This window comes from Rutidosis leptorrhynchoides, chromosome 4 (genome assembly GCF_046630445.1).
Source record: "Rutidosis leptorrhynchoides isolate AG116_Rl617_1_P2 chromosome 4, CSIRO_AGI_Rlap_v1, whole genome shotgun sequence".
NCBI lineage: Eukaryota > Viridiplantae > Streptophyta > Magnoliopsida > Asterales > Asteraceae > Rutidosis > Rutidosis leptorrhynchoides.
In genome coordinates this window covers 96,845,698-96,871,208 of record NC_092336.1, presented here as the reverse complement: position 1 = coordinate 96,871,208, position 25,511 = coordinate 96,845,698, and the positions used below count along the sequence as shown (strand labels likewise).

The 25,511-nt window shown below is 33.8% G+C and overlaps 1 protein-coding gene and 1 non-coding gene across 2 annotated transcripts; both read left to right on the top strand.

Annotated features, from left to right (window-relative positions):
• Positions 1-1,111: 1,111 nt before the first annotated feature.
• On the top strand, positions 1,112-10,356 carry LOC139844519 (pentatricopeptide repeat-containing protein At1g26460, mitochondrial-like). The gene is given in 12 exon segments (XM_071834741.1): positions 1,112-1,496; positions 1,498-1,787; positions 3,739-3,973; positions 5,045-5,152; positions 6,658-6,757; positions 6,760-7,031; positions 8,104-8,310; positions 8,387-8,524; positions 8,913-9,124; positions 9,227-9,332; positions 9,427-9,569; positions 9,673-10,356. Coding segments are annotated over 9 exon segments (1,839 nt in total). The 5' UTR covers positions 1,112-1,178; the 3' UTR covers positions 9,084-9,124; positions 9,227-9,332; positions 9,427-9,569; positions 9,673-10,356.
• A 7,461-nt stretch (positions 10,357-17,817) lies between these two features.
• On the top strand, positions 17,818-17,889 carry TRNAD-GUC (transfer RNA aspartic acid (anticodon GUC)). Its single transcript has one exon. It is a non-coding gene; the product is annotated as a tRNA-Asp (tRNA).
• The last annotated feature ends 7,622 nt before the right edge of the window (positions 17,890-25,511 follow it).

Sequence of the window (25,511 nt, the reverse complement as noted above, 5' to 3'; positions counted from 1 at the left end):
TACACCGCTACGTTATATATGTCTTCCTCGACGCGACCGCTATGCCTTGAGTTACGTTCTTCTTCATTATATAAGGCCGTGAAATCTTTACACGCCTTATCCAAATGACGCCATTTCCACTTAATTGATATTCGTTTCATAAATATCCGAAATCGTTTTTGTTAAACTTAGTTCGAACTCTTTGCCAAAATGCCTCATTTTTTTGCGAGTAACCACGAACTGCATCTTCTGATCAATCTATCCAACAAGTAGCCAACCAAATTTCTTCTTGCGGAATCCACAATTTTTTAATATGTGGTTCTTTCGCAACTCTTTTTCCTTTTCGTTTATGACTAGCTCGAAGTCGTACTTGTGGTTCACTCGGCTCAACACGAACTTCTTCAACTTCTTCGGGTTTTAAAGGGGTAAATGTTGATTGTGATTGTTGCCATGGTTGAGTATTTGAAAGTTGAAATGGTATAATACCCGGTTGGGCGAAATGAGAAAATTGTGATGAAAAACATTGTTGAATAGGTCGTTGAAAAGATTGGTGATATTGTTGTTGAAATTGTTGTTGTTGTTGTTGTTGTTGAAATTGTTGTTGTTGTAGAAACTGAGAAAAAAATGCCGGATTATTAAAATCTTGAAGAAGATTTCGTTGCGGGACATTCCCAAATGGTCGATTACCCCGAACATTGTGCGGAGAATTAGAGCTTGAACCGGGCATATTTGGTGATCCGAAGTTGTAGAGGTTACCGGAACCGAACTCATTTTGATCAGGATTTTGAGACATTTTTTGTGATTTTGAGAAATGTTAGATTTGTAAATGAGAGAATTTGAATTAAATGAGACTATATAGAAATGAGAGAAGAGATTTAAATAATAAATAAAAAAAAAAATAAAAAAATACCAACGGCTCCTTCAACGTTAACCTGCAACACCCCCACTACGTGGCACCACCTGATTCGCTTCTCCCACCATCACCTCTCCGTGAAGCTGCCATCGCGCCACCCCAAAACTGCTCCGATCGCGCCCCATAGCGGCGCTATGGGGGCGTGATGACTCCAAATTGCCCGATCACGCTGCATTAGTTACTGTCTTATCTAAAGAATCAGTTCAACCAAATGACCCGATTCAAACAACCCCCTAAGACAGGCACATCCCTACACTTCTGATCATAAAGCAAAAACCTTGAAGAAATGGCATCTATGGCGATCTTAATTCGTAAATTAAAACCTTTTTCTAAAACCCTAAACCCTAAATTCATCACAACCTATACCTTTCTATTACAAGAATCACAATTAGCTGAACCACAACCACCAGTACCGTCTTCTGCCGTCCCGCTACCACCAAATCCGGCTTCCGGCAGCCCACTCTACTACGAGAACTGGCGAAACCCTAACCCTAATTTCTCATCATCTACGTCACCATCTCTAATTTCCACGGGGTTTGCACAACAGCAACCTTCAGCAGGAATAGAAGCACTTTCACAAACCCTAGATGGTGACGCAATCATAAAATGTGTTTGCTGATTGGATGACGTCACAAAATTGGTCTGATATAAAGACATTGTTTGGGTATTGGATCAGGTCACTTGATGCTAATGGGAAACCTAATAAACCTGATGTAAGTTTGTATAATCATTATTTAAGGGCTAATTTAATGATGGGTGCTTCTGCTGGTGAATTATTGGATTTTGTTTCACAAATGGATGATTATAACATTGTACCAAATACAGCATCTTTTAGTTTGGTACTTAAGGCTATGTATCGGGCTAGAGAGCCTGAAGCTGCTGTGAAATTAATCGATATGATTAATTCATTTTCTATTACCATACCTTGATGATTAGTTTTGATCACGTATTCACAAAAGTTTAGTACTTTAGTGTAAATTAGTGTTTATGTATATAGGAAAGCTACTATAAATATCATAGTTGATATATGAATAGGGTTAGTTTATAAGGAAGTATACAAATGTATACTGGAAGGCATAATGAGTTTTCAGCTGATAAGAGATTATCATAGTTATCTTAGCGAAAGGTCAGGAGTTCGACTCACGTGGGGTGCATCATTGCACACAAGGTTTCCCCTTAACCCTTGAATTCCATCCAAGGATGCCTTCCGCACATCGCGTTGCGAGAGCAGTGGGGGGGGGGGGGGGGGGGGGGGTTTACCGCCCATGCCCTTGGATTGGGCCGGGTTTCCTCCTGGGGAGCAGTTGGGAGCGGGTTATGCAACTGCGAGAGATGAACGCGTGGGTGGTTTAGTCCCCCTGGGCAATCCCGAACTGATGTTAAAAAAAAAAAGAAAAAAAAGAGATTATGATGCAAAAAGCCTAAAGCTTTAATCAATTAAGTTACAGTTTATAAAATTAAATTTTGATAGTGTTATTAAAGGTAGGTCAGGCAACTATTAGAGATGGAGTACTCTTAGAATCTAGGGGTGGCGATTTCTGACATGACACGAACCGTGTTATTGGCAAAGCTAGTCGGTAGCTGGTGGAGGTACTGGAGCTGTATCTAAAGCTTATATTTCAAGCTAGAAGCTGGAGCTTATGTTTTATAACAGTTTGGTGAACTAACTGGAGCTTAAAGATGTAAAATGACATACAAGGAAAAAGTAAATGATAAGGGTAATAATGTAATTTAATATTTCTTTTCTTTTAGCTTATTTTCAGAAGCTACTGAAAGTAGCTTATTTTTCCCATAAGTTCTTAAAATTTTGTTTACCAAACACTGCTACTAGCTTGAGCTTATGAAAAAAAAAAAAAAAATGACCTTAATCTAAGCTTGTATGCCAAACACACTATGAAACAAGTGGGTTTGGGTTGGTGCTATACTGCTATCAGCTTGGTGGGTCAAATATGTTGAAGCCATCAACTTGTTTAATGAACCGGATGTGGTTGAGCTGAATCCACCTATTCAATTAAGCTTTAGAAACTTGATAATTAAAATTCAACCTATTTATTACTCGTTTACTACACGTTTGCCTGAACAACTCGCTTGCCCAATTTAGATAAAAAGGCTAAATGGGTCTTGTTCTGGCTAAGCGCTTTCAATCCGCCAATACGAATGACTAATCAGGCTTTGTTAGAGTTCTCTGATTAAAACCCGCTGACTCAACACGACATAAATTGCACCTTTAATTATAAACTTGTGTTAGAGAGGCATCAAGTATAGTTATAGTCTGACACTTCTTTACAAATGATTATACTATCTTTTTTTGGTATTCAATACCTTATATATTAAGAACTCACAGACATGCGAAAGTATAAAGAAGTACCTTCCAACTTGGATAAGACAACAGTATATCGTAGAAGGAGATAACAAGTATCCCACATCTTTCTTTACGCGATTGCTTGCTATACGGTTGATGAAATGTTATCTACGCTTTTCTTTGCCTTACTACTTGACGGTGTTCAGCAACCACAAAAAGAGTACCTTGGTCGCCAACTGCATGTTTCTTCACTATTTTCTTCCAACTGGAGTGTAATTTTTTTATTTTATTTTTGCGTGTAGTCTGTTTCTGCAGAAATAGAAACAGAAATGAAGTGTACTGTATAATGGTAGTGATCTTTATATTATTTTTTGATATGTTTTTTGAACTCTTGTAGGTAACAACATAATACATACTCTGTATGAGTAATCAAACGAAGTTTTAGGTGTTTATTGAAAAAGTTACTTACTTTCTCTTAAAGAAAGACCATTCTATATTTTACAAACCGTTTACCGTGTTATGATTGGATCTTTATTCTGTGTATTAGGATGCTCCAGACTGGAAAGGAATTAAAGGATGCTATGCCTGATGACGAGTCTTATCATCTGGTTGTTCGGTTGCTGTTATCCCAAAATCAGATTCATGCTGCATTAAAGTACATCGACTTAACCTTAAAATCGGGGAATATGTTGTCGGTTGATGTATTCACAGAATGTGTGCGGAGCTGTCTTATTGCGGGATGGTCAGATACGTTAGTATCAATTATAGAGAGATGTAAGGTATGTTTTATTTATTCTAAATAAAGTTGGCAAATTCTACTAGTTAACTACTAAACTTGTCGATTCAGATTATTTATTATTTTGAATATGATTATTGGGATTGTGCCCTTTTCTATGCTTATTAGCTTTTTGTGTTTTTTTAAAACACAATAAGCACTATTGATTACTTGACGGTATAGGTAATAATAGCTTGTGCTTGTTGGCTGGCTTAGTGCTGAAATAAACACCTTTATATAAGCACCGTTGGAGGCGTTGTTACCCTTAACGTATAAAAAAGGTTCTGTAAATAAGCAAAATGCCTATAAGGAGATGACTCCTAAGGTTAGAAGTCTCCAAAGTGTATATTACATGCATATAACCCTTCTACTCAAAATTTTGAGATTATTAGTGATTAAATATACCTTTTGTTATGTTATCTAAAACCCTAAGGAGAAGGATCTATGAGTAAGCAAGTTTTGAGTAAGCATGTAGTAAGGTTAATCTCACAACACATGTATAATGTTAATTTTGTGCCAAACAAGAAGACATTAGGCCAGTTTTTATTGTCTCAAAACATTTGCTTTGAATATAAATATTATCAATACTCAAGGGTTCCGTCATTCTAATTGTATCGCACAGCTAATCAATATCAATAATAACGTTTTCGAATACTATATTTCGGAATGATATAACATATATGTTCAGTTTTTTTGATTAAGAGTCGCCGTGCAACGCACGGGCTCTTAAAGGCTAGTTGATGTATATCGCACAAAAATATCATCCGGTAAATATAGAATATAATGAGTATCCAATGTAATATTCTTTTATGAATTTATTACTTCCCAACTTTCTTAAATAAACTCATTCTATGCGAATTCTTTTCCATAGACACCAGCTATGTATGGTAAATTTCAAATATTTTGACTTGAAGTCTTCTTGGTCAATCCAAGTATCCGACCCATATCAAAATTACCCTGTTTTGATCTATTACCTTACCCGTTGGACCCACCGTGTTATTAGTGATATATTCCATGCTGTAGAATTTGGTTATTTCACTTTACTAAAGTTGCAACTTCTTTCATTGCTCATCAGAAAATGGATCAAAACAAAGCCTTATGTCCACCCTGGAACGTGTGCAATAACATAATCGACGTTGCAACACAATCAGATAATAGCGAGTTAGCGTTTTACGCCCTCGAGTTTAGGGGTGTTCATTCGGTCGGTTTACGGTTTACGTGGTTTATTCGGTTTGGTTTATTTGGTTTTTAAGAATTTTTTTGAGAACCAATAACCAAACCAAATTTGACAAAACCAAACCAATCCAACCAAATAATAAATCGGTTTACATGGATCGGTTTCGGTTTGAACCAAATTAAGTCTTACATATAAAAACATGTGTAGTTTTTTTACAACCCATATTTGGTAATATCAATGAACTGTAGTTATAACTTGCAAACACCATAAGCAATATAAAGTGAAATCTAAACTAAATTTGTACAACCACCACCATCAGCTCAAAAATTAAAAACGAAACCAGAAGGAATTAAGCTTCCACTTTCAACATATATATATAAATTCAATTGTTGAAGTAATATCAAACCAATAAAACAAACTTAAACAAGAACAAATAAACGATAATCCAAACTTCAAATCCAAAATAAAATTAAATATTAATAATTTAAATATTTTAATATATATATATATATATATATATATATATATATATATATATATATATATATATATATATATATATATATATATATATATATATATATATATATATATATATATATATATGGGCAGGATCAATGGGGAAGTAACCAAGCGGGGGGAAGCAAATTTTTTTTTTTTTTCTTTTTTTTTTTGGAATTTTTTTTTTCCCGGCATCAAGATCACACGAAAATATGAACATTTAGAAGAGACACTTTGCGATGAATGTCATTATTTAGGCGGGAAAACGATCGACAAAAATAACATTTAAGATAATATTGTTCGTGAAGAATATGAACGTTTTTTTTCTTCATGTTTTGTGAAGTAAAATTTAGCCCGATTTAGAGTTTAGGGTTTAGAGTTTGGTGTTTTGGGTTTATTCCATAAACCCAAAACACCAAACTCTAAACCCTAAACCCTAAACTCTAAACCGTTCGTGTTAAAAACTCAATCTAAATCCTAAATCTAAACCCTAAACCCTAAATTTCTAAACCCTAATATCTAAACCCTATAAACCCTAATATCTAAACCCCAATAACTAAAACCTCAACATACGCTCGAAAAACACGATAATTGTTATATATTACTTCTTCGAGCGTTTTCCCGCCAAAATAAAAACATTTATCACAAAGTGTCTCTACTAAATGTTCATATTTTCATCTCATCTATAATGTTCGTGAACAAAGTTTTTTCAAAAAACGAAAAAAAAAAGTTTTTGCTTCCCCCCGCTTCCCCCCGATTGGTTACTTCCCTCTTGATCCTACCCCTATATATATATATATATATATATATATATATATATATATATATATATATATATATATATATACCATAAATAGTTGTATAATTCGGTTTTTCGGTTTGAAACCAAATGTACATTTTACAAACCAAAACCAAACCAAAAACCGTTAATATTTTCGGTTGAAACCAAAAACCAAACCAAAACCAAATAAGCCAACCCAATTTAACCAAATCAATTTGGGTCGGTCGGTTTCATGGCAAGATGGATTGCTCGTGGAGAAATTGCACGGCCACCCGTGTTGCTTTCTGTAGACGAAGGATTAATTGTAAATGCACTAACAAATGCTGGCAAAATTATAACTCTAAACTCTTAGATTGCGCATGGGCAATTCTTAAGCGATCTTTACGCCAGAAGAAAGTCCCGAGCCCCGAATCTTACCTTGCGAAGATATTTGCGTACTCTTCGTTTGGAAATTTGCAGAAGGCTTTCAGTACGTTGCATGAATTTGAGATTGCTTATAAGGATTCTCCTAAAGAAACGGAAGAGGATCTGTTTTCTCCGTTCACTACTTTATACCCATTGGTTGTGGCATGCTTGAAGAACGGATTTGCAACTTTAGATACGGTAAGTATCACAGTTAATATAGTTTTTTTTACTTCGTATACAAGGTTTGCAAAAATTGCTACTCGGGGAGTTATCGGTCGGGACTTTATAAGGAGTACTTGGCTACTCGCGGAGTACTCGGATGTCGGATGTTGACCAAGTTTGACTTTGACTGATTTTCCGAATAATCATGAGTTTTGGCCGAGTTTTAACTGATTTTCCGAGTAATTCTGAGTTTTGGCCCATTTTGACCGAGTTTTGACTAAGTTTGACCGAGTACTCGCTGAGTAATTCTGAGTTCTGCAACACTGTTTATATACAAGAAGCTTTCTCATGCACCTTCTATATTTAAGGAAATTGTATACCGATGATGTGTGTATTATTAATACCCACATGCCATTCTTAATGGACCACCCTTGATCGGCCTCTATATTATTTAGTCTATGGACTTATTGGTGGGCTCCTTTTAGGGGACCATCTTTAGTGGGCTTGGCCCACTCCTTCCTATATAAAGAGACTAGGAGGTTTCCAGGGATCATTCTACACATACACAAAGATACAAACAAGAGATGGAGAACCTCTTCTCCTCTCATCAACATTCGTGAAGTGCCACAACCAAACCCACCCTCGATGAGAACTATCTGTACGGGTTAATACGGCCACCCGGAGTGTAAAGAGGCGGTTCGCCTTACAAGTTGCACTCAAGTAAAAATTGGCTTTTTACCCAAAAAAAAAAAAAAAGAAGTGAAAATTGGCTTGATCATATACTAATGTGACCAAGTTTGCCCCAGTTTCTATTTCAATAAAGTACCTATGTTAAGAAAAATATATTGGAATCTTAAACTTTCAGACGTTAGAGATCCAAACTTTTTTTTTTTTTTTTTTTTCTTTTCATAATATAGTAAAAATTTAATGTATGGTGACAGTAAGAAGCCTTTAGAGATAAACTTAAAAGGAAGTTTTTTTAGAGTTTCAAGGTTTTTTATGGAGGAAACAAAATTTGGTGTCTGAAATAGAAACTGGACCGCACACCTTCCTTATATCGTCTGATTAGTTGCTAACTTAATTTTTTTTTTATTTTTAATTATTTTAGGTTTACTATCAATTGGAGAATTTGAGCCGTGCAGATCCGCCATACAAGTCTGTTGCTGCACTAAACTGTGTTATTTTAGGGTGTGCAAATATATGGGATGTTGATCGAGCATATCAAACTTTCAGCGCCATGGAGTCAAGTTTTGGGTTGACTCCTGATATTCATTCGTACAATGCTCTCTTGTGTGCTTTCGAGAAGCTACAGAAGGTTGATTTCAGTGCTATTTATACAGAAATTGTCATATATGATTTATTTTTTAAGTAATTTATTTTTACGTTTGCAGAGAGATGAAGCCGTGAAAGTGTTCGAGCACTCTGTAAGTTTGGGTGTTAAGCCTAATGCAAAGTCATATGCACTTCTAGTTGCTGCTCATCTCATTAAGCGAGATATAAAAGCCGCACTTTCCACAATTGACGATATGGTAATGACATGCCTAATTATGATATAATGTTACTTCCTCAGTCCCAAAATAACTGTCCCGTTTGACCTTTTAAAGTCTTTCTTTATAAATTTTGACTTCAAATTTTTTTATTTGTGCTATATAATATTTGATGAAAATTATATGAACAGCTTAGGTATTAAAAAGTGTTTTCATTGGTATAATTTTCATCAAAGTATTATATAATACAAACGAAAATATTTAAAATTAAAGTTCTATAAGAGAGACTTAAAAAGTCAAAGCGGGGCAGTAATTTTGGGACGGATGGAGTATGATGCGCTGTAAATTAAATGGGTAAAAAAACGAAACTTTAAAGTTATGTGCAAATTAAATCTAATTTTGATATAATGTTATGATGCACTGCAAGCAGGTGGTTTCCGGATATAAACCGACGAAGGAGATTTTGAAAAAGGTTCGCAGACGTTGCGTGCGGGAGATGGATTATGAAAGTAATGATAAAGTTGAGTCATTGGCAAAAGATTTTAAAATCCGCATGGATACAGAGAATCGACGAGACCTATTCAGCACACAGTATGCTTAAGAGGTAGTAGTAGTAGCACACAAGAGACCCATTAACATTAGGTATGGATCATTCATTTAGTCTTATTTCTTAGGGTTTGATTCGGAGTACAATAAGTTAAATCTGACTATGGTTTTAATCGGCTTGTGAAAAATGTGTTGCAGGTATCGGCTAATGACTTGGCAGCTCTTGTAATTTGACAGCGTGGCAGTTGCCAAGTATATTTTCAGTTTGCAGAGTTTTCTAATCTGCTCTTGTGTTGGCCAGCTGGTGAGATCATTACAACATTTGTAAATTTCTTTGTTTTTTTTTTCTTAACAAGATTGTAGATTTTTCTGTTTTCTTGTGTTATTTTTGTTTTTAGCAAGACGAACAGTGAGGTTGATTAAGTATTGCAAAATGATAGTAGGGCGAGATAAATCTGAATTATTAGTGCGATGCAAGATGCTTTCGAATGTGGTGGCTAAGGGTTAATGATGTTGCTTGTGGTATTACACTAATAATAAGGTAATTTAGATGTTTTTTACTAAAAACTCTCGTGTTTATTATTTTGGAAACGAGAATGTACCTCTTGAATAAACCGTGTAACACTCTGTATGTATATTGATAGGCGAATACGAAGAAGACACCCATCACTATGACCCATATGAAGATATGTCTTTTTTAGATTCTGGTAAAAAGTAGAAGTTAGATAAAAGAAAAAATTACGCCGTTGGTACCTGTGGTTTGTTTACATTATCTTGACAACACCTAAACTTTATTTTTTACATAGTTGGTACCTATGCTTTGATTAACTTTTATGATTGATACCCCAACCTAACTTCAGTTAGATTTTGATGGTTAACCCCTCACATGTGCCACACATGTGAGGGAAAATTCGTCCATTTAAGCATAGTCGCAATCAGATTTAAAACGTGGAAAAACCAGTTTCATGTTCAAATAACAAACACTTCACCGGATCTTACAAAATTCCGCAAACAACATATTTTCTAAAAGTATATATGAATTCACATTCACACATCACTCTTCACTATCCACTTCAATTCAACTATTCTTGTATCCAACAATAACTAATTTCATCATTAGTATGGAGCATATCGTAAAAGCCGGGACACGACCGCCGTGGGTGGGGTTTGCGGCCGCCGTATGGGTGGGAATAACTGCTGGAAACTTGTATTGTTTCGTACTATATTCTGGTGCATTAAAAACATTATGGGGGTTATTCACAACAGCAACTTACAATACTTGTTGTTGCTATTGATTTTAGTGAAAATATAGGGATATTAGCTGGCGTTGTTTGTAATTATTTCCTACCTGTTATAATAATAATAATAATATAGATATGGATAGTCAATTTTGGTGTATACATATAGTCAATTTTGGTACACAAAGTATGTATTTTTATATTGAGATTTTAGGCTATAAATACTCATGAATGCAAGCATTAAACTTGCACCATTTCTCACACTTACAAAGTGTTTCTTTCTTTCTCTCCATTATCATCTTTGTTCTTACACTTCATTATTAGTATTCTAAATCAAGAATCAAATCACTAAAGGTAGTTATAAGCCTACTGAATTATAACATCAAGAATCAAACCACTAAAGGTAGTTATAAGCCTACTGAATTATAACATCAAGAATCAAACCACTAAAGGTAGTTATAAGCCTACTGAATTATAACACGTTATCAGCACGATAATCTTAATACTAAATATGGTTGGCTCTGCCACCAAAATGATATATGGTCGGTTATACCACCAAAATGATATATGGTCGGTTATACCACCAAAATGATATATGGTCGGTTATACCACCAAAATGATATATGGTCGGTTATACCACCAGAATGATATAGGTCGGTTATACCACCTGAAAAAATATATGGTCGACACTGTCGCCAAATTTTCATTTATGTTTACTAATATTTATATTTTTGTTATATAACATTTATTTATGATTGCTTACACATGGTCGACACTGTCACCTACTTATCATTTATGTTATATTAAATTTATGTTTAATGTTTATATACTTATGAATATAAATTGACTCTAATTTATCATGATGTTTGTTTTAATTTTTGATAATAGAAAATGTCGAATCTGGAAAAGCTTAAATTTACTCCTTTAGAATCAACTGGAAACAACTACATGCCATGGGTTATAAAAGTAAAAATGCATTTTAAATCAATGGGCATTCTTGAAACCATAAATGAAAACAACACTTGTTCTGAAAAAGAACAAGCTACGGCATGTTGCTTTATTCATCAACATATTGATGAATGCTTACAAAATAATTATGTGACTGTAGAAGATCCCCATGTTTTATGGGAAGGTCTCAAAAGCAGATTCAATAATCAAAGAGAAATTTTACTTCCAGCTGCAATGGAACAATGGAGAACATTAAGGTTCCAAGACTTTAAGAAAGTAAATGAATACAGCTCAGCTCTGTATAATACATGTTCACAACTTAAATTCTGTGGACATGAAATTAGTGATGCAGACATGATGGAGAAAACTTTCTCCACAATGAATGCTGCAAACATCACAGTGCAAAGAAATTTGAGAATGCTAAAGTTCAAAACATATCCTGAACTTAATTCATATCTCTTAGTTGCAGAGCAAAATGATGAGCTATTAATGAAAAATCAGCAATCCCGTCCTACTGGTACACTTGCAATCCCTGAAGCAAATACTGCAAATAATTATAAACAGGGACAAGGACGCGGGCAAGGTCGTGGTTATAATAACCATCACCATCATCATGCCAAAAGCCATAACTATGGTAGAAACCATCCTTATGGTAATGGTAATGGGCGTGGTCGTGGTCGTGGTCGTGGCCGTGGTGGTCAAAGAAATAGTAATCCACGAAAATATAAATATCAACCACAAAACAAGCCCATTAAACAAGATGTTGAAGAAAATTCTTCTAAAAATTCTGAAGAATCTTGCTACAGATGTGGTAGAATGGGCCACTGGGCTAATACTTGCCGAACATCTAAACATCTTATTAAGATGTATCAGGATTCGCTGAAAGGTAAAGAAAAGGAAGTAAATTTTGTGGATAATATTGATCCAACAGTCACTGAGAAACCATCTGATTTATATGAAGATTTCTTGAATGTTTAAGTTGTGTGTCTTTTGAAAAATAAACGATTTAATATCGTCTGTCTTTGTCATTATGTTTGCTAAATGTTTCAGTACTATCTATTTGCGTTTAAAATATTGTGTAATATTAATGTACTCACTATTTATTTCTTATATATGAAGTTCAATATGAATTTTGCTGGAATACAACATCAATCAAGTGGTGGAGATCTCTGTATAGCAGACAGTGGAACTACACACACTATACTTAAATCCGAGAAATATTTTATTGATCTAAAACCAACGGAAGGAACTATACATACAATATCAGGACCTGCTAACTTGATAAAAGGGATAGGAAAGGCAAATTTCATACTACCAAATGGTACAAAATTTTTAATAAATGATGCCTTATTTTCTCCCAAGTCAAGCAGAAATTTATTGAGTTTCTCCGACATATACCTTAACGGGTATGATTATCAGTCAGTGACAACAGAAAATGAGAAATATTTAAGTATCACTGACAAGAGTCATGTGGTTGAAAAACTGCCAAGACTTAGTTCTGGATTACATTATACACATATAAATGTACCAGAAATACATATGGTAGTTAACGAAAAATATATTGATCCTGGTGTATTCAGTTTATGGCATAACAGATTAGGCCATCCAGGATCAACAATGATGAAAAGGATTATTGAATGTACTCATGGACATCCACTAAAGGATAGAAAAATCCATCATGATACAATGGTTCCATGTACATCTTGCTCTCTTGGAAAATTGATAACTAGACCCTCACCACTTAAGGTTGAGAAAGAATCACCAATGTTTCTTGAAAGAATTCAAGGTGATATATGTGGACCAATTCATCCACCATATGGACCATTTAGATATTTCATGGTTCTAATAGACGCATCTAGCAGATGGTCTCATGTTTGTCTGTTATCAAGCCGTAATGTGGCATTTGCAAAATTTCTTGCCCAAATTATTAAATTGAGAGCTCATTTTCCTGATTACACCATTAAAAGGGTGAGACTTGATAATGCTGGTGAATTTACATCTCAAGCATTTAATGACTATTGCATGTCTATAGGAATTGTTGTTGAACATTCTGTTGCTCATGTGCATACACAAAATGGTTTAGCCGAGTCATTGATTAAACGTTTACAGTTAATCGCTAGACCATTGATAATGAGAACAAAACTCCCTGTATCTATATGGGGTCATGCAATTTTACATGCTGCTGCATTGATTCGCATCAGACCAAGTGCAAGTCATAAATATTCCCCCCTACAACTTGCTTTTGGTCAAGAGCCAAATATTTCCCATCTTAGAACATTTGGTTGTGCAGTGTATGTTCCAATTGCGACACCACAACGTACAAAAATGGGTCCTCAAAGGAGGTTGGGAATATATGTTGGATATGAAACATCTTCAATATTAAGGTATATTGAACCTATGACAGGTGACGTTTTTACAGCACGTTTTGCTGATTGTCATTTTAATGAAACATTGTTCCCTAGATTAGGGGGAGAAATGAAAAATAAAGAAAATGATGTTTCATGGTGTGAACCTCAATTAAAGTATCTTGATCCTCGCACAAAAGAATGCGAGACAGAAGTTCAAAAGATAATGCATATACAAGAACTTGCAAATCAATTGCCTGATGCATTTACAGATACAAAAACGGTGACAAAATCATATATACCAGCAGTAAATACTCCAGCTCGAATTGAAATTCCAAAAGCTGGCAATAACGTCACTCATGAATCTTTGCCACGTCAGAAACGTGGAAGACCAATCGGTTCAAAGGATAAAAATCCTCGAAAAAGAAAATCAGCTGATAATGAAGTAAAAGAAAGTGTTCAAGAAGAACCACAAATCAGTACTCCTACTGCAGAGGAGATTGATGATGTCAATACAGAAATTGCAATCAATTATGCATATTCAAAAATATTATGGAACCGAAATGAAATGAAAAATCTTGATGAGAAATTTTCATTTAATGTTGCATATGACATCATGAATAATGATGATGATCCAGAACCAACATCTATGGTTGAATGTCAAAATAGACATGATTGGGCTCAATGGAAAGAAGCAATACGAGCTGAATTAGAATCACTCAATAAAAGAAAAGTTTTCGGATCCATCATTCTCACTCCTAAAGATGTGAAACCTGTAGGATACAGATGGATTTTTGTCCGAAAAAGAAATGAGAAAAATGAAGTTACAAGGTATAAAGCTAGACTTGTAGCTCAAGGTTTTTCTCAAAGACCGGGAATTGATTATGAAGAAACTTATTCTCCTGTTATGGATGCAATTACTTTTAGGTACTTAATCAGTCTGGCAGTTTCTAAAAATTTAGAAATGCATCTCATGGATGTTGTGACTGCTTATCTATATGGATCACTTGATAGTGATATATATATGAAGATACCTGAAGGATTTAAGGTACCAGAAGCATCAAATGCAAAACCCAAAGAAATGTATTCGATTAAATTACAAAGATCTTTATATGGGTTAAAACAATCGGGACGTATGTGGTATAACCGATTAAGTGATTACTTGATAAGCAAAGGGTATACAAATAATCTTACTTGCCCTTGTGTTTTCATTAAGAAAACAACATCCGGATATGTGATCATAGCTGTTTATGTTGATGATCTTAACATCATAGGTACAAATAAAGAGATCCATGAAGACATTCAACTTCTAAAGAAAGAATTTGAAATGAAAGATCTCGGAAAAACCAAGTATTGCCTTGGTTTACAAATTGAGCATATGCCTAATGGTTTACTTGTACATCAAACAACATATACTGAAAAGATTTTGAAACGTTTCAATATGGACAGGGCAAAACCATTAAGTACTCCTATGGTTGTTAGATCACTCAATGTTGAAGCTGATCCATTTCGTCCATGTGAAGATCAAGAAGACATTCTTGGACCAGAAGTACCATATCTTAGTGCAATTGGAGCTCTTATGTATCTTACAAATTGTACAAGACCTGACATTTCTTTTGCAGTTAATTTGTTGGCAAGGTTCAGCTCTGCTCCTACCAAAAGACACTGGAATGGGATCAAACACATATTTCGATACCTTCGAGGAACTACTGATTTAGGATTATTTTATTCTAACGAATCAAAACAAGATTTGGTTGGTTATGCAGATGCAGGTTATTTATCTGATCCACATAAAGCTAAATCTCAAACTGGATATGTATTCCTAAATGGAGGTACTGCAATATCATGGCGTTCTCAAAAACAAACACTTGTTGCTACATCGTCAAATCATGCCGAAGTGATTGCATTACATGAAGCTACTCGAGAATGTTTTTGGTTGAGATCAATGACACAACTCATTACTGATTCTTGTGGACTAGAACGCGATAAAAGTCCAACAACTATCTATGAAGATAATGCAGCTTGCATAGCACAGATGAAAGAAGGGTATATCAAAAGTGACCGAACAAAACACATACCACCTAGATTCTTCTCATACACTCAAAATCTCATTAAGGACAACCAGATTGAAATGAGATATGTGCAATCTAGCAAAAACTCTGCTGATCTTTTCACGAAAGCACTTCCAACTGCTATTTTCAGAACACACGTTCATAACATTGGCATGAGACATGTTCAAAAGATGTAACAGATGAAGCGATGTCTACTTGAGGGGGAGTCAACTCCATGCTGCACTCTTTTTCCCTTAGCTAAAGTTTTTTCCCACTGGGTTTTCTTTAGCAAGGTTTTTAACGAGGCAGTAATTTATAGTTGATCTTCAACAAAATAAAATTGCTATCCAAGGGGGAGTGTTATAATAATAATAATAATATAGATATGGATAGTCAATTTTGGTGTATACATATAGTCAATTTTGGTACACAAAGTATGTATTTTTATATTGAGATTTTAGGCTATAAATACTCATGAATGCAAGCATTAAACTTGCACCATTTCTCACACTTACAAAGTGTTTCTTTCTTTCTCTCCATTATCATCTTTGTTCTTACACTTCATTATTAGTATTCTAAATCAAGAATCAAATCACTAAAGGTAGTTATAAGCCTACTGAATTATAACATCAAGAATCAAACCACTAAAGGTAGTTATAAGCCTACTGAATTATAACATCAAGAATCAAACCACTAAAGGTAGTTATAAGCCTACTGAATTATAACACTACCATGAGTTGTGCTTCTTGTTGGTGTTTTTCTTCTTTTTGTGGTTTTGGTGTTATCTGGCTTGCTATCTCAGACTGCTGTTGTTAATTTGCCTTATTGGGTTGCAAGTATTTTTATATGTTATCCCTTTCTTTCTTTATTACAAACTTCATTTTATCTAAAGTTTGGATTTTTTTTTTTTATTTGGGTTGTGAGTATTTGTTGAAAAAAATTGTTATTTTGTGATAAGTTTATATCTTTTTTGATTTTGGGTTGTGAGTATTTGTTGAAAAGATTTGTTTTGTTGATAAAGTTTGTATCTTTTTAATTTGGGGTTGTTTCTTATTTAAAATTAGCTATTGGGTTTTGCTCAGAACTGACTCAAGTAGTGAAATATTTCAGATTTGAATTTAGCATTTGCTACATAATTTAGGTTTAACTGTTATGAACCAGTATGAACGTAAATACAGTAACTGATATACTATTTTGGTAAAGTTGATTCACAACTATACATATTAGAATTAGTTCACTTTTCAAGCATATAGTTCTTGCAAAATTATAAATCTGATTGTGATTATGCTTAAATGGACGAATTTGTCCTCACATGTGTGGCACATGTGAGGGTTAACCATCAAAATCTAACTGAAATAGGGTTGAGGTACCAAACTACCAAACATAAAAGTTAATCAAAGCATAGGTACCAACTACGCAACAAACTACAAGTACCAACCGCGTTTTTTTTTTCTAGATAAAAAGTAAAATTTCTCAGATAACATAAGTTGTTACAGGTTTTAACAACTTAAAAATTATGGATCCGACAATAATCTCCCCTTTATGGGAAAAACATTTAAAACAAGAAATCAATAGATTTTTTGAATAAAAATAAGATGTATAAACTAGGTAGCAATCTGAATAAAAATGTTGACATTGTAGTAGCGCTTTAATGACCCAAACTTTGAAACCAATAGATTTTTTTTGGAACGACAATATCATTAAAACAATAAACTAGGGGCTAGAAGAAAAAGTTACAAATGATTGAAAACCAAGTGTTTTAACAGTTTACATTTCGATCTCTATATTTATATTTATGTCATGAAACGATAATAATCGTATAGATTAAACGGACTCTATACATTTTTAAAAGTATTTAAGAATTTTCGGTAACTACACTGTTTCACCAATAAAATAAAATAACATCTCTTATCACTAAAGATTTATTATTATCATTAACAACTCAAAATAACAATATGAGTACTCGGATGGAGAAAGTAGAATGTAAAATTTTTAGAATATCATTAGGTGTGGGAGGTCAAGCTTGCATGAACCTGGTAATTTTTTAAGTTAAAGTTTCTTGAAATCAATGGTTATTCCAAAAGTTAAATGTTTTCATATCATGATGATTTATTTAACTTCAAAATAGTACTCTGTATTTCATTACATTGAAAGAGGTTTGTACATGTTGGATACATTACTTTAAGATCAAAACACGATATCGTCTTGTCGCTGTAGTATAGTGGTAAGTATTCCCGCCTGTCACGCGGGTGACCCGGGTTCGATCCCCGGCAGCGGCGATTATGTTTTTGCCAAAAGAAAAACAAGTTATTGTTACCAGCATTCAAAAACTTTGATCATATTGATTTGTTCGACCTTTTTATTTTTGTTTGTCTCCAAATTACTGTTCCTTTATCCAAATAATTATTAAATATCATTATAGTTTCAATTATGTTCCTTTTAATTTTGAAAATTTAGCTTTAAATATATCAATTAATTTATTAGTTACTCTTATAACTACATTAAATGAAGGGCAAATTAGACAATTCGTCACTATATCTTAAATTCAATAAAAAGTCAAATGAGAAATTTTTTTTTGGGGACGGATGGAGTATATTAACCATGTCTCGAATCATAAGATAATAAACTGATTTTGGAGCAAAGTGAACGAGAAATTTTTCATCTAATATTAACCGCGTCTTCAATCAAAAGGTACTAATCTAATATTCACCACTGTTATCCGAGAATAACGTTTTTATTGGTCGATTAAATTTCTCAATAAGAGTTTTGAAACGTATGAACACTGCTTTTGTGTCGGACTTGTTCTTGAGAGGATAAAACCACATATATCGAGTAAAATGATCAACAAAGGTAAGATAGTATTTATACCCATCGAACGAATACACAGGTGAGGTCTACACATCGGAATATATAAGTTCAAGCGGAAAATGTGAAGTCAAAGTATTATTATGAAATGGAAGATTGTGACTTTTATTAATAAAGCAAGAATTACAATGAAAATTAGCATTGCTAGAAACAGTAATAGGTAAAGACGCAACAATAGATTTAAAGGTAGCTAAAGCAGGATGCCCCAAGCGATGATGCCAATCGTGTGCGGTAGCTCGAACTGTAGAGTATGCACAGATGGTAGAGACCGCAGTGGAGATGGGATAGGTTCCTTGATGGTAGAGACAGCAGTGGAGATGGGATAGGTTCCTTGGTTAGGTTGACCCGAGATGAGAGCTGTGCCTATTAATCGATCCTTCACAAGATAAATATCAGATGTAAAGGAAATTAGTAAATGATTGCCAAGGCACAATTGATAAACAGAGAGTATATCACGATGAATATCGGGTGAATAAAGAACGTTAGATGACTTAAGTTGTTTAGAAGGTGTTGTAATCGAAGATGAGCCAGTGTGGGTAATAGTTAACGCCTTACCATCACCGATGACAATTTCTTCAGTGCCGTCATACGTATTGTGCATTGATAGTTTGGCGAGGTCTTTTGTTACATGATGAGATGCTCCGGAATCAAGCAACTATTGTGGAGCTGAAGTAGAACCAGTGACAACCGCCACGTTTGCTTGTGGATTTGGCGGCTGATATGATGGTGGTTGAATGGAAGGATGCACTTCAGCGAATACCAGGTGCTTTTGCAATGAGTGACCTTTGGCGTGACACCATTGACAATTTTTTATTTTTTTTTGAAAAGCAGACACCATTGACATTTACCCAAGAATGGACGATTACCAGTGAAGTACAATGATGGTGACTTGGTATTAGATGGTGATCGAAGCTGCTGACCAAATGGAGATGATTGCCGATTACTTGTACGGGTAAAAGTGGGGTTAGCAGTAACCGGAAGAGTGGTCAGACTGAGCTGCGATTGAATGATGAGTTCACGGTTAATCATCTTTGCATGAAGTTCTGAAAAGGTAATCACTTTATCTCGTGCATTGACCGCATCAATAATACCTTTATATGAGTCATCCAACCCTTCAAGGACACGATCTGTTATATCTTCAGGCGACATCGTGGAACCAAGTGATGCTAGCTGATCAGAACACGACTTGATAGCATTCATATACTCCATTATAGATTGTGGCTCTTTAGTGATGGACTTTAGGCGGGGTTTGAGGTGTTTTATATGCCCCCTGGATGCACTAGCGAAGGTATTAGCAAGAGTGCCTCGTAAATCCTTCGTGGTGGTTGTGAGTGAAACAAGCGGAACAACATGCTGATCGAGAGTACCAATGAGTGCCCCAAAAAGCAAGCGATCTTGGCGTACCCAAGTAATGTACGCAGGGTTGGATTGGGGTGTAGAACTGTCATCAGAAGCGATAGGTGTTGCTGGTGGAGGATGTGTGCCGTCTAAAAATTCCAAAGTTGCGTGGATTGAATGTTCCATGAGATGTAATTGATGGATGTAAGTTTGATTATGTTGGTAAGTGTCACAACAATAATCGGTTGTTTTGGACCCGCATTGTTTGGGATCATGTGAGAGGACATGGTAAGATTGCAGTAGGCTGCCGAGAAAACAAAATTGGGCTTAGGAATGTCGACAGGCTGCTGATACCATAGAGAGTTATAAGATTAACTTGAATTCATTAATGATTGAGAATACAATATATAGAGTTACAAATGTATTGTACATGAACTACAATAGCAACCAATCTACGCTAATAAATAGGAGATACACTTAAGATATACATTAAATATATATTAGGATATATATGGTAGTCAATATCCTTATCATCTTGGTCATCTATAGCTTTATCCTTATCATACCCTAGGTATACCAAACTTTTTAAATAGCTACTCTACTATTCTAATAGATCTTGGTATCCATTCATAATTGATCTCTGATACTACACTAAATATGTATAATTCAAAGATGGTTGTTTTTGGTTAATGCTTCACCATGAAAACTAGATGTTGTGAACTAGTGTTTATTGATAACCAACTTGCTAACATACTAAAAGTACCAACTGGATAAACGCTCTTGGATAAACGCTCTTGTACAAAAATCTTAAGAATACTTACTTTATTTAACTATTATTTTTGATAAATTAATTTCTATGTTACTTCAGTTTGTACTTTAATATTATTTCTCGATATCTCACTTTCTAAATTCACCATATGATTCTAAACGTCATATTATTACATTAGCCCATTATAGAGTAATGATCCAAGTGTCTTTTCATCTGAGTTGCAAGACTTTAAGCATAAGCAGTTTGCCTTCATCATTAAGCTCACTTCGTACAACCTTGACTTTAAAACCTCGGGATACACTGTAAATGATGTTATCAATGAGATTGATGTCCTTAATGCTCTTGATGATAAGCTTAAGTTTAAAGAGTTTGAATATATGTTAGACGGTCCTTCCAGTTCCTCCGTTTACACCATATCGGTGACACATTGAGAAAATATTTAAATGATTTTAATATTAAAAATACTATTACTCGAGTCCTTTACTATAATATGTTTTCCAACATTCGTATAATAACAATATAACACTATATTACGTGTCCTAACGCCCTAACAGATCTCAAAAGTGGAGCCGAGTTCAAGTTCACTGACACCGAACAATTTTGCTTTGAAACGGAAGAGCAAATCTCCTCCTGAGAAGGCGATTTCGAAACCCCAACGGGTGGTACATCATTAGCAACAGGAGCATTGAAGATACCCCGCATGGAGCAGTTGTGATTGTCTCGGTTTAAAGTTTGATGGTGTTGTAAGTTTTTATTTTTTGACTGAAAATCTATTGAATTATTTTTGTGTTTAATTTTATGCCATTTGGTTAATGGCATGAGAGACTTCTTTTGGACATATATATATGACTATACGGAGTAACCATAGACCTAAATTAGGCACTTCCTGATTAGTTTTGTATAGAGTTTCAGTTGCGGATGATCTATATCCATATCCATATCTATTTAATTTTTAAAATCCACATCCATATTCATATCTATTTAAATATAATTCATCCATCAATATTCATATCTGTTGAATTAAGCGGATTATCGGGTATACGTTAAATGTTAAGTTTTTCTAAAAATATTCTTATTATGAAATGAAATCATCAAAATATTTTTAACAAAGATGCGTAATATATGTAAGATATATGATTTTAATACTATTCACATAGTTGTATCCACACAATATATATTTTTGATAACATTTTAATAGTTTATATTGTACACATATAAGGATATTTAAATATATATGCATATATTTAAGTAAAACATGTATATATTTAAGTAAATATGTATATATTTATATGTATATATGTATTTCGGGTGGTAAATGGATATATCCATGGATGGTAAATTGTAATCCGTACCCGATCCATTAATATTTCACATCATCCATATCCATATTCATTTATCATCAATTTAGATCATCCATCTCCATCTAAATGGATTAGATCGGATGAATATCCGATGAATCGAACATCCATTGCCATCCCTAGTTTCGGTAGCTTGAAGCCCTCGGAAATGAATTTGGGAATTTTTCAAATGACCATAAACAAATGAAACCTGAAATGTGTATTGATATGTTTCTTTTATAAGTTGTATATATAATATATAAGTACAGTGGCTATATAAGTCTGCGTTATTAGCATACTAGTTATATAAGCTAGTACGCTGCACGACATTTGTATAAATTAGTAGTCGATAACGTTAATATTGATACTTATCAAATATATAATACAATTACAATAAAAAAATCTTTTATTACTGATAACATTTGTATTGAAAACATTGTATTGAATACTAACGCATAGATTATGAGCCCGTCCGTTGGAATCATTGTAACTTCAATTGAAAAATAATTGATAAAATACTAAACATGAAGTTGTTTTAAAATTGATCGTTAAGAATAATATTTTATGTACATATCTAATTGTATATGTTTTTAGTACATACTAATTGCATTATATCAAAATTTCAAACGAAGCAGAAGAGACATACATCTAAATAAGAATGATCAAATAACCATTTTAACTTCAATTGATAATATGAGCCCGTGCGTTTATATACTATTTTACAAATATTATATTAACTTAAATTTTTTAATTTATGCTTACACTGTAAATTAATTTTATATTATATATAATATCATTCGTTAATAATATTATAATATTAATTACGAATTATCTACTTCTACTTTATAATTTATATTACAATAAAAAATATCGTCAATAATTTTTCAATATATGAACATTTTATATATATAAATATTATTAATATATATATATATATATATATATATATATATATATATATATATATATATATATATATATATATATATATTAACATGTATCGTTTAAAAAAATATTATTTATTTATTTATGATCATTTAAAACAATTTCATAATAATAATATAATATATAATATTAATATTAATTATAATTGTTAATATAATATTATATGATAATATGATATAATATAATATTTTAGGTAATAAAATCTGTATATTAAATTAAATTAGGAAATCTAATAATTCGATTAATAAATGGAAATAATGACACGTGGCGGGAATAAATGAGGAGTTGACACGTGGTAGGATTTAACGAGGAGTTGATACGTAGGATTATAGTTACGTGATTTATATAATGTATAGATAGATAGATAGATATAGATAGATAGTCTAAATAATTGTAAAGAATAAATGTTTATTTGGCAGTGGAGACTACAAATTACTAAAAGTATGGGTTATTGATTTTGGTCAATGTGACATGTAGGTCTATTTCTGTTGATGCAATTGCTATTATGATGTAAATGTAACCTCTATGTTTTGATAATTTTTGATAATGTAGACATGCCAAGTCTATTAACTTCAGAGTCTTGCATATATGCTTGCAAAGAAAGAGACCTTAACGATCCGTTACTATTTTTTTTTTTTTTTTTTTTTTTTTTTTTTTTTGGGTAAGTGAGGAAACCCCCTATGAACGAACACATTGGCTCATTCATAGAAGGTAAAACCTCGGGTAATCAAACCCTCCGAGCGCGAGACCCGGTACCGGGTGAATTGCGCATTATGCGCACTCTCTAGTCACACTTTCTTTTTGAACAATTTGGCATAGCCATGAATTAAACCCGGATGGTCTGCTTCATTGGGCAACTCGGTGGCTACTCAGGCAAGCATGCATAGTTAAAAAAATACTCGTATTTAATATAAACACAATTACCCGAGTTCATTGTCCGACCCTTTAATATTGTTGTCCCTTTTACCTTTATTCAAAATTTATGTGGATGATTTATATAATCTAGATATGTTACACGATTTGTTTACATGATGTGGCGAGTGTACCTATTGTTACCAAGTATAAGGATGTGAAGTTCTTTATTTGTGTTTTACCTATTATAAGGTATTGTAGGCAAGTTATGGTTTCATAGCTTGAGAAATCAATTAATACGGATTCAACGACAAAAACATATTTATTTTACAGAACTAAGCTTTTCAACTACAAAATTGACATGCAGTGGCGGAACTTGAACCCGGATACAGATGGATCGGGTATAAAAAATTAATAAATTAAGTCAGCAGAGGTAAGCACTATAAAAAACTTTATTTTTTGGTACAAATTTTTTCTCTTAGTGCACATTTTTCCCCCGTTAAATTTGGGTGGAACGAATACCTCCTTTGTGATACACTAAGTTTCGTTCCCGTTGACATGGAAATACATGAAACGGTTGCATCAAAACATGAATCCCTAAAAGGGTCCGAAAAAAACCAAACGCATTTCTACTTTGAAGCTTCAAATGCATTTTAAATACATTATAATCAAATTGTTCAATACTCCATATTTCCTTTTTATTCAACTTTCATCTTTTTTACTGGCCGATGAATTACGTATTTTTAATTTGAAAAATCCAAAACATACTCAGTATAAGAAAAAACATCGATTAACATTACTCATCGTGCACAACTAACTAAATAGATTGAAGTCGTTTGATTACCAACGAGAAGTTATACCTATATAATTTTTATTCAATTATTAGCAGATGTTTTAATTTATTTGGATTTTGGTCTTACAAAAGAGTTACATTTGAATTAATTATTATTTTATGTTTTTTTTCCATTTTTAACAATTTTTCATTAAATATTCGTTAAATTCACAAGTTTTTGAGTAGTTAATAATATTAATATATAGTAGTAGTAGTAATAATAATAATAATAATAATAATAATAATAATAATAATAATAATAATAATAATAATAATATTAATTCACGAGTTTTTGGCAGATGTTTATTTCACAAAGGTTACCGCTTCTGCAGAATCCACTTTTTCGTTATCTCCCCGACAATCGGCCTTATGGAAATCACAGCAGGGTAATCACACCTCTGCTTGGCTAAGGGCAGTCCCTATTTTGGGGTTGGGTCAGACGATGAACGCAAAGACTTACCGATGTGTGTTGTGCTACCGGTTAGGTGTTCCATTGTTCTCTATCTCGACGGCATGCTCTGCCTGTTCAAGGGTTTTTACTGGGGATATTTTTGGGGATCACGCGGTGTCTTGTGCTGGTATGGTGGGTATTAAGCATCGACATAATATTGTTCGGGATTCTCTTGTTGATGTTTGTTATCGATCTGAGATTTCAGCGAGAAAGGAGGTTGACATTGGGTTTTCTGGAGGGAGCGACAGGGCCCTCAGACCGGCAGATGTGTTACTTTATTCCTGGGATTGTGGTCGCGATGTTTGTGTTGACTTGACAGGGTCTTCTCCTTTGACACAGTCTGGGCTTTCTGACTTTGTCCCTGGACGTGCTGTGGTTGATGCGGCTCGTCGGAAGCGGGTCAAGTACGAATCTAGCTGTCAGGCGATTGGTTATGGTTTCATCCCTTTCTCATTTTCTTCCCTTGGGGAATTAGAGAAGGAGGCTGTTTCTTTGCTAAAGCGGGTTCAGAA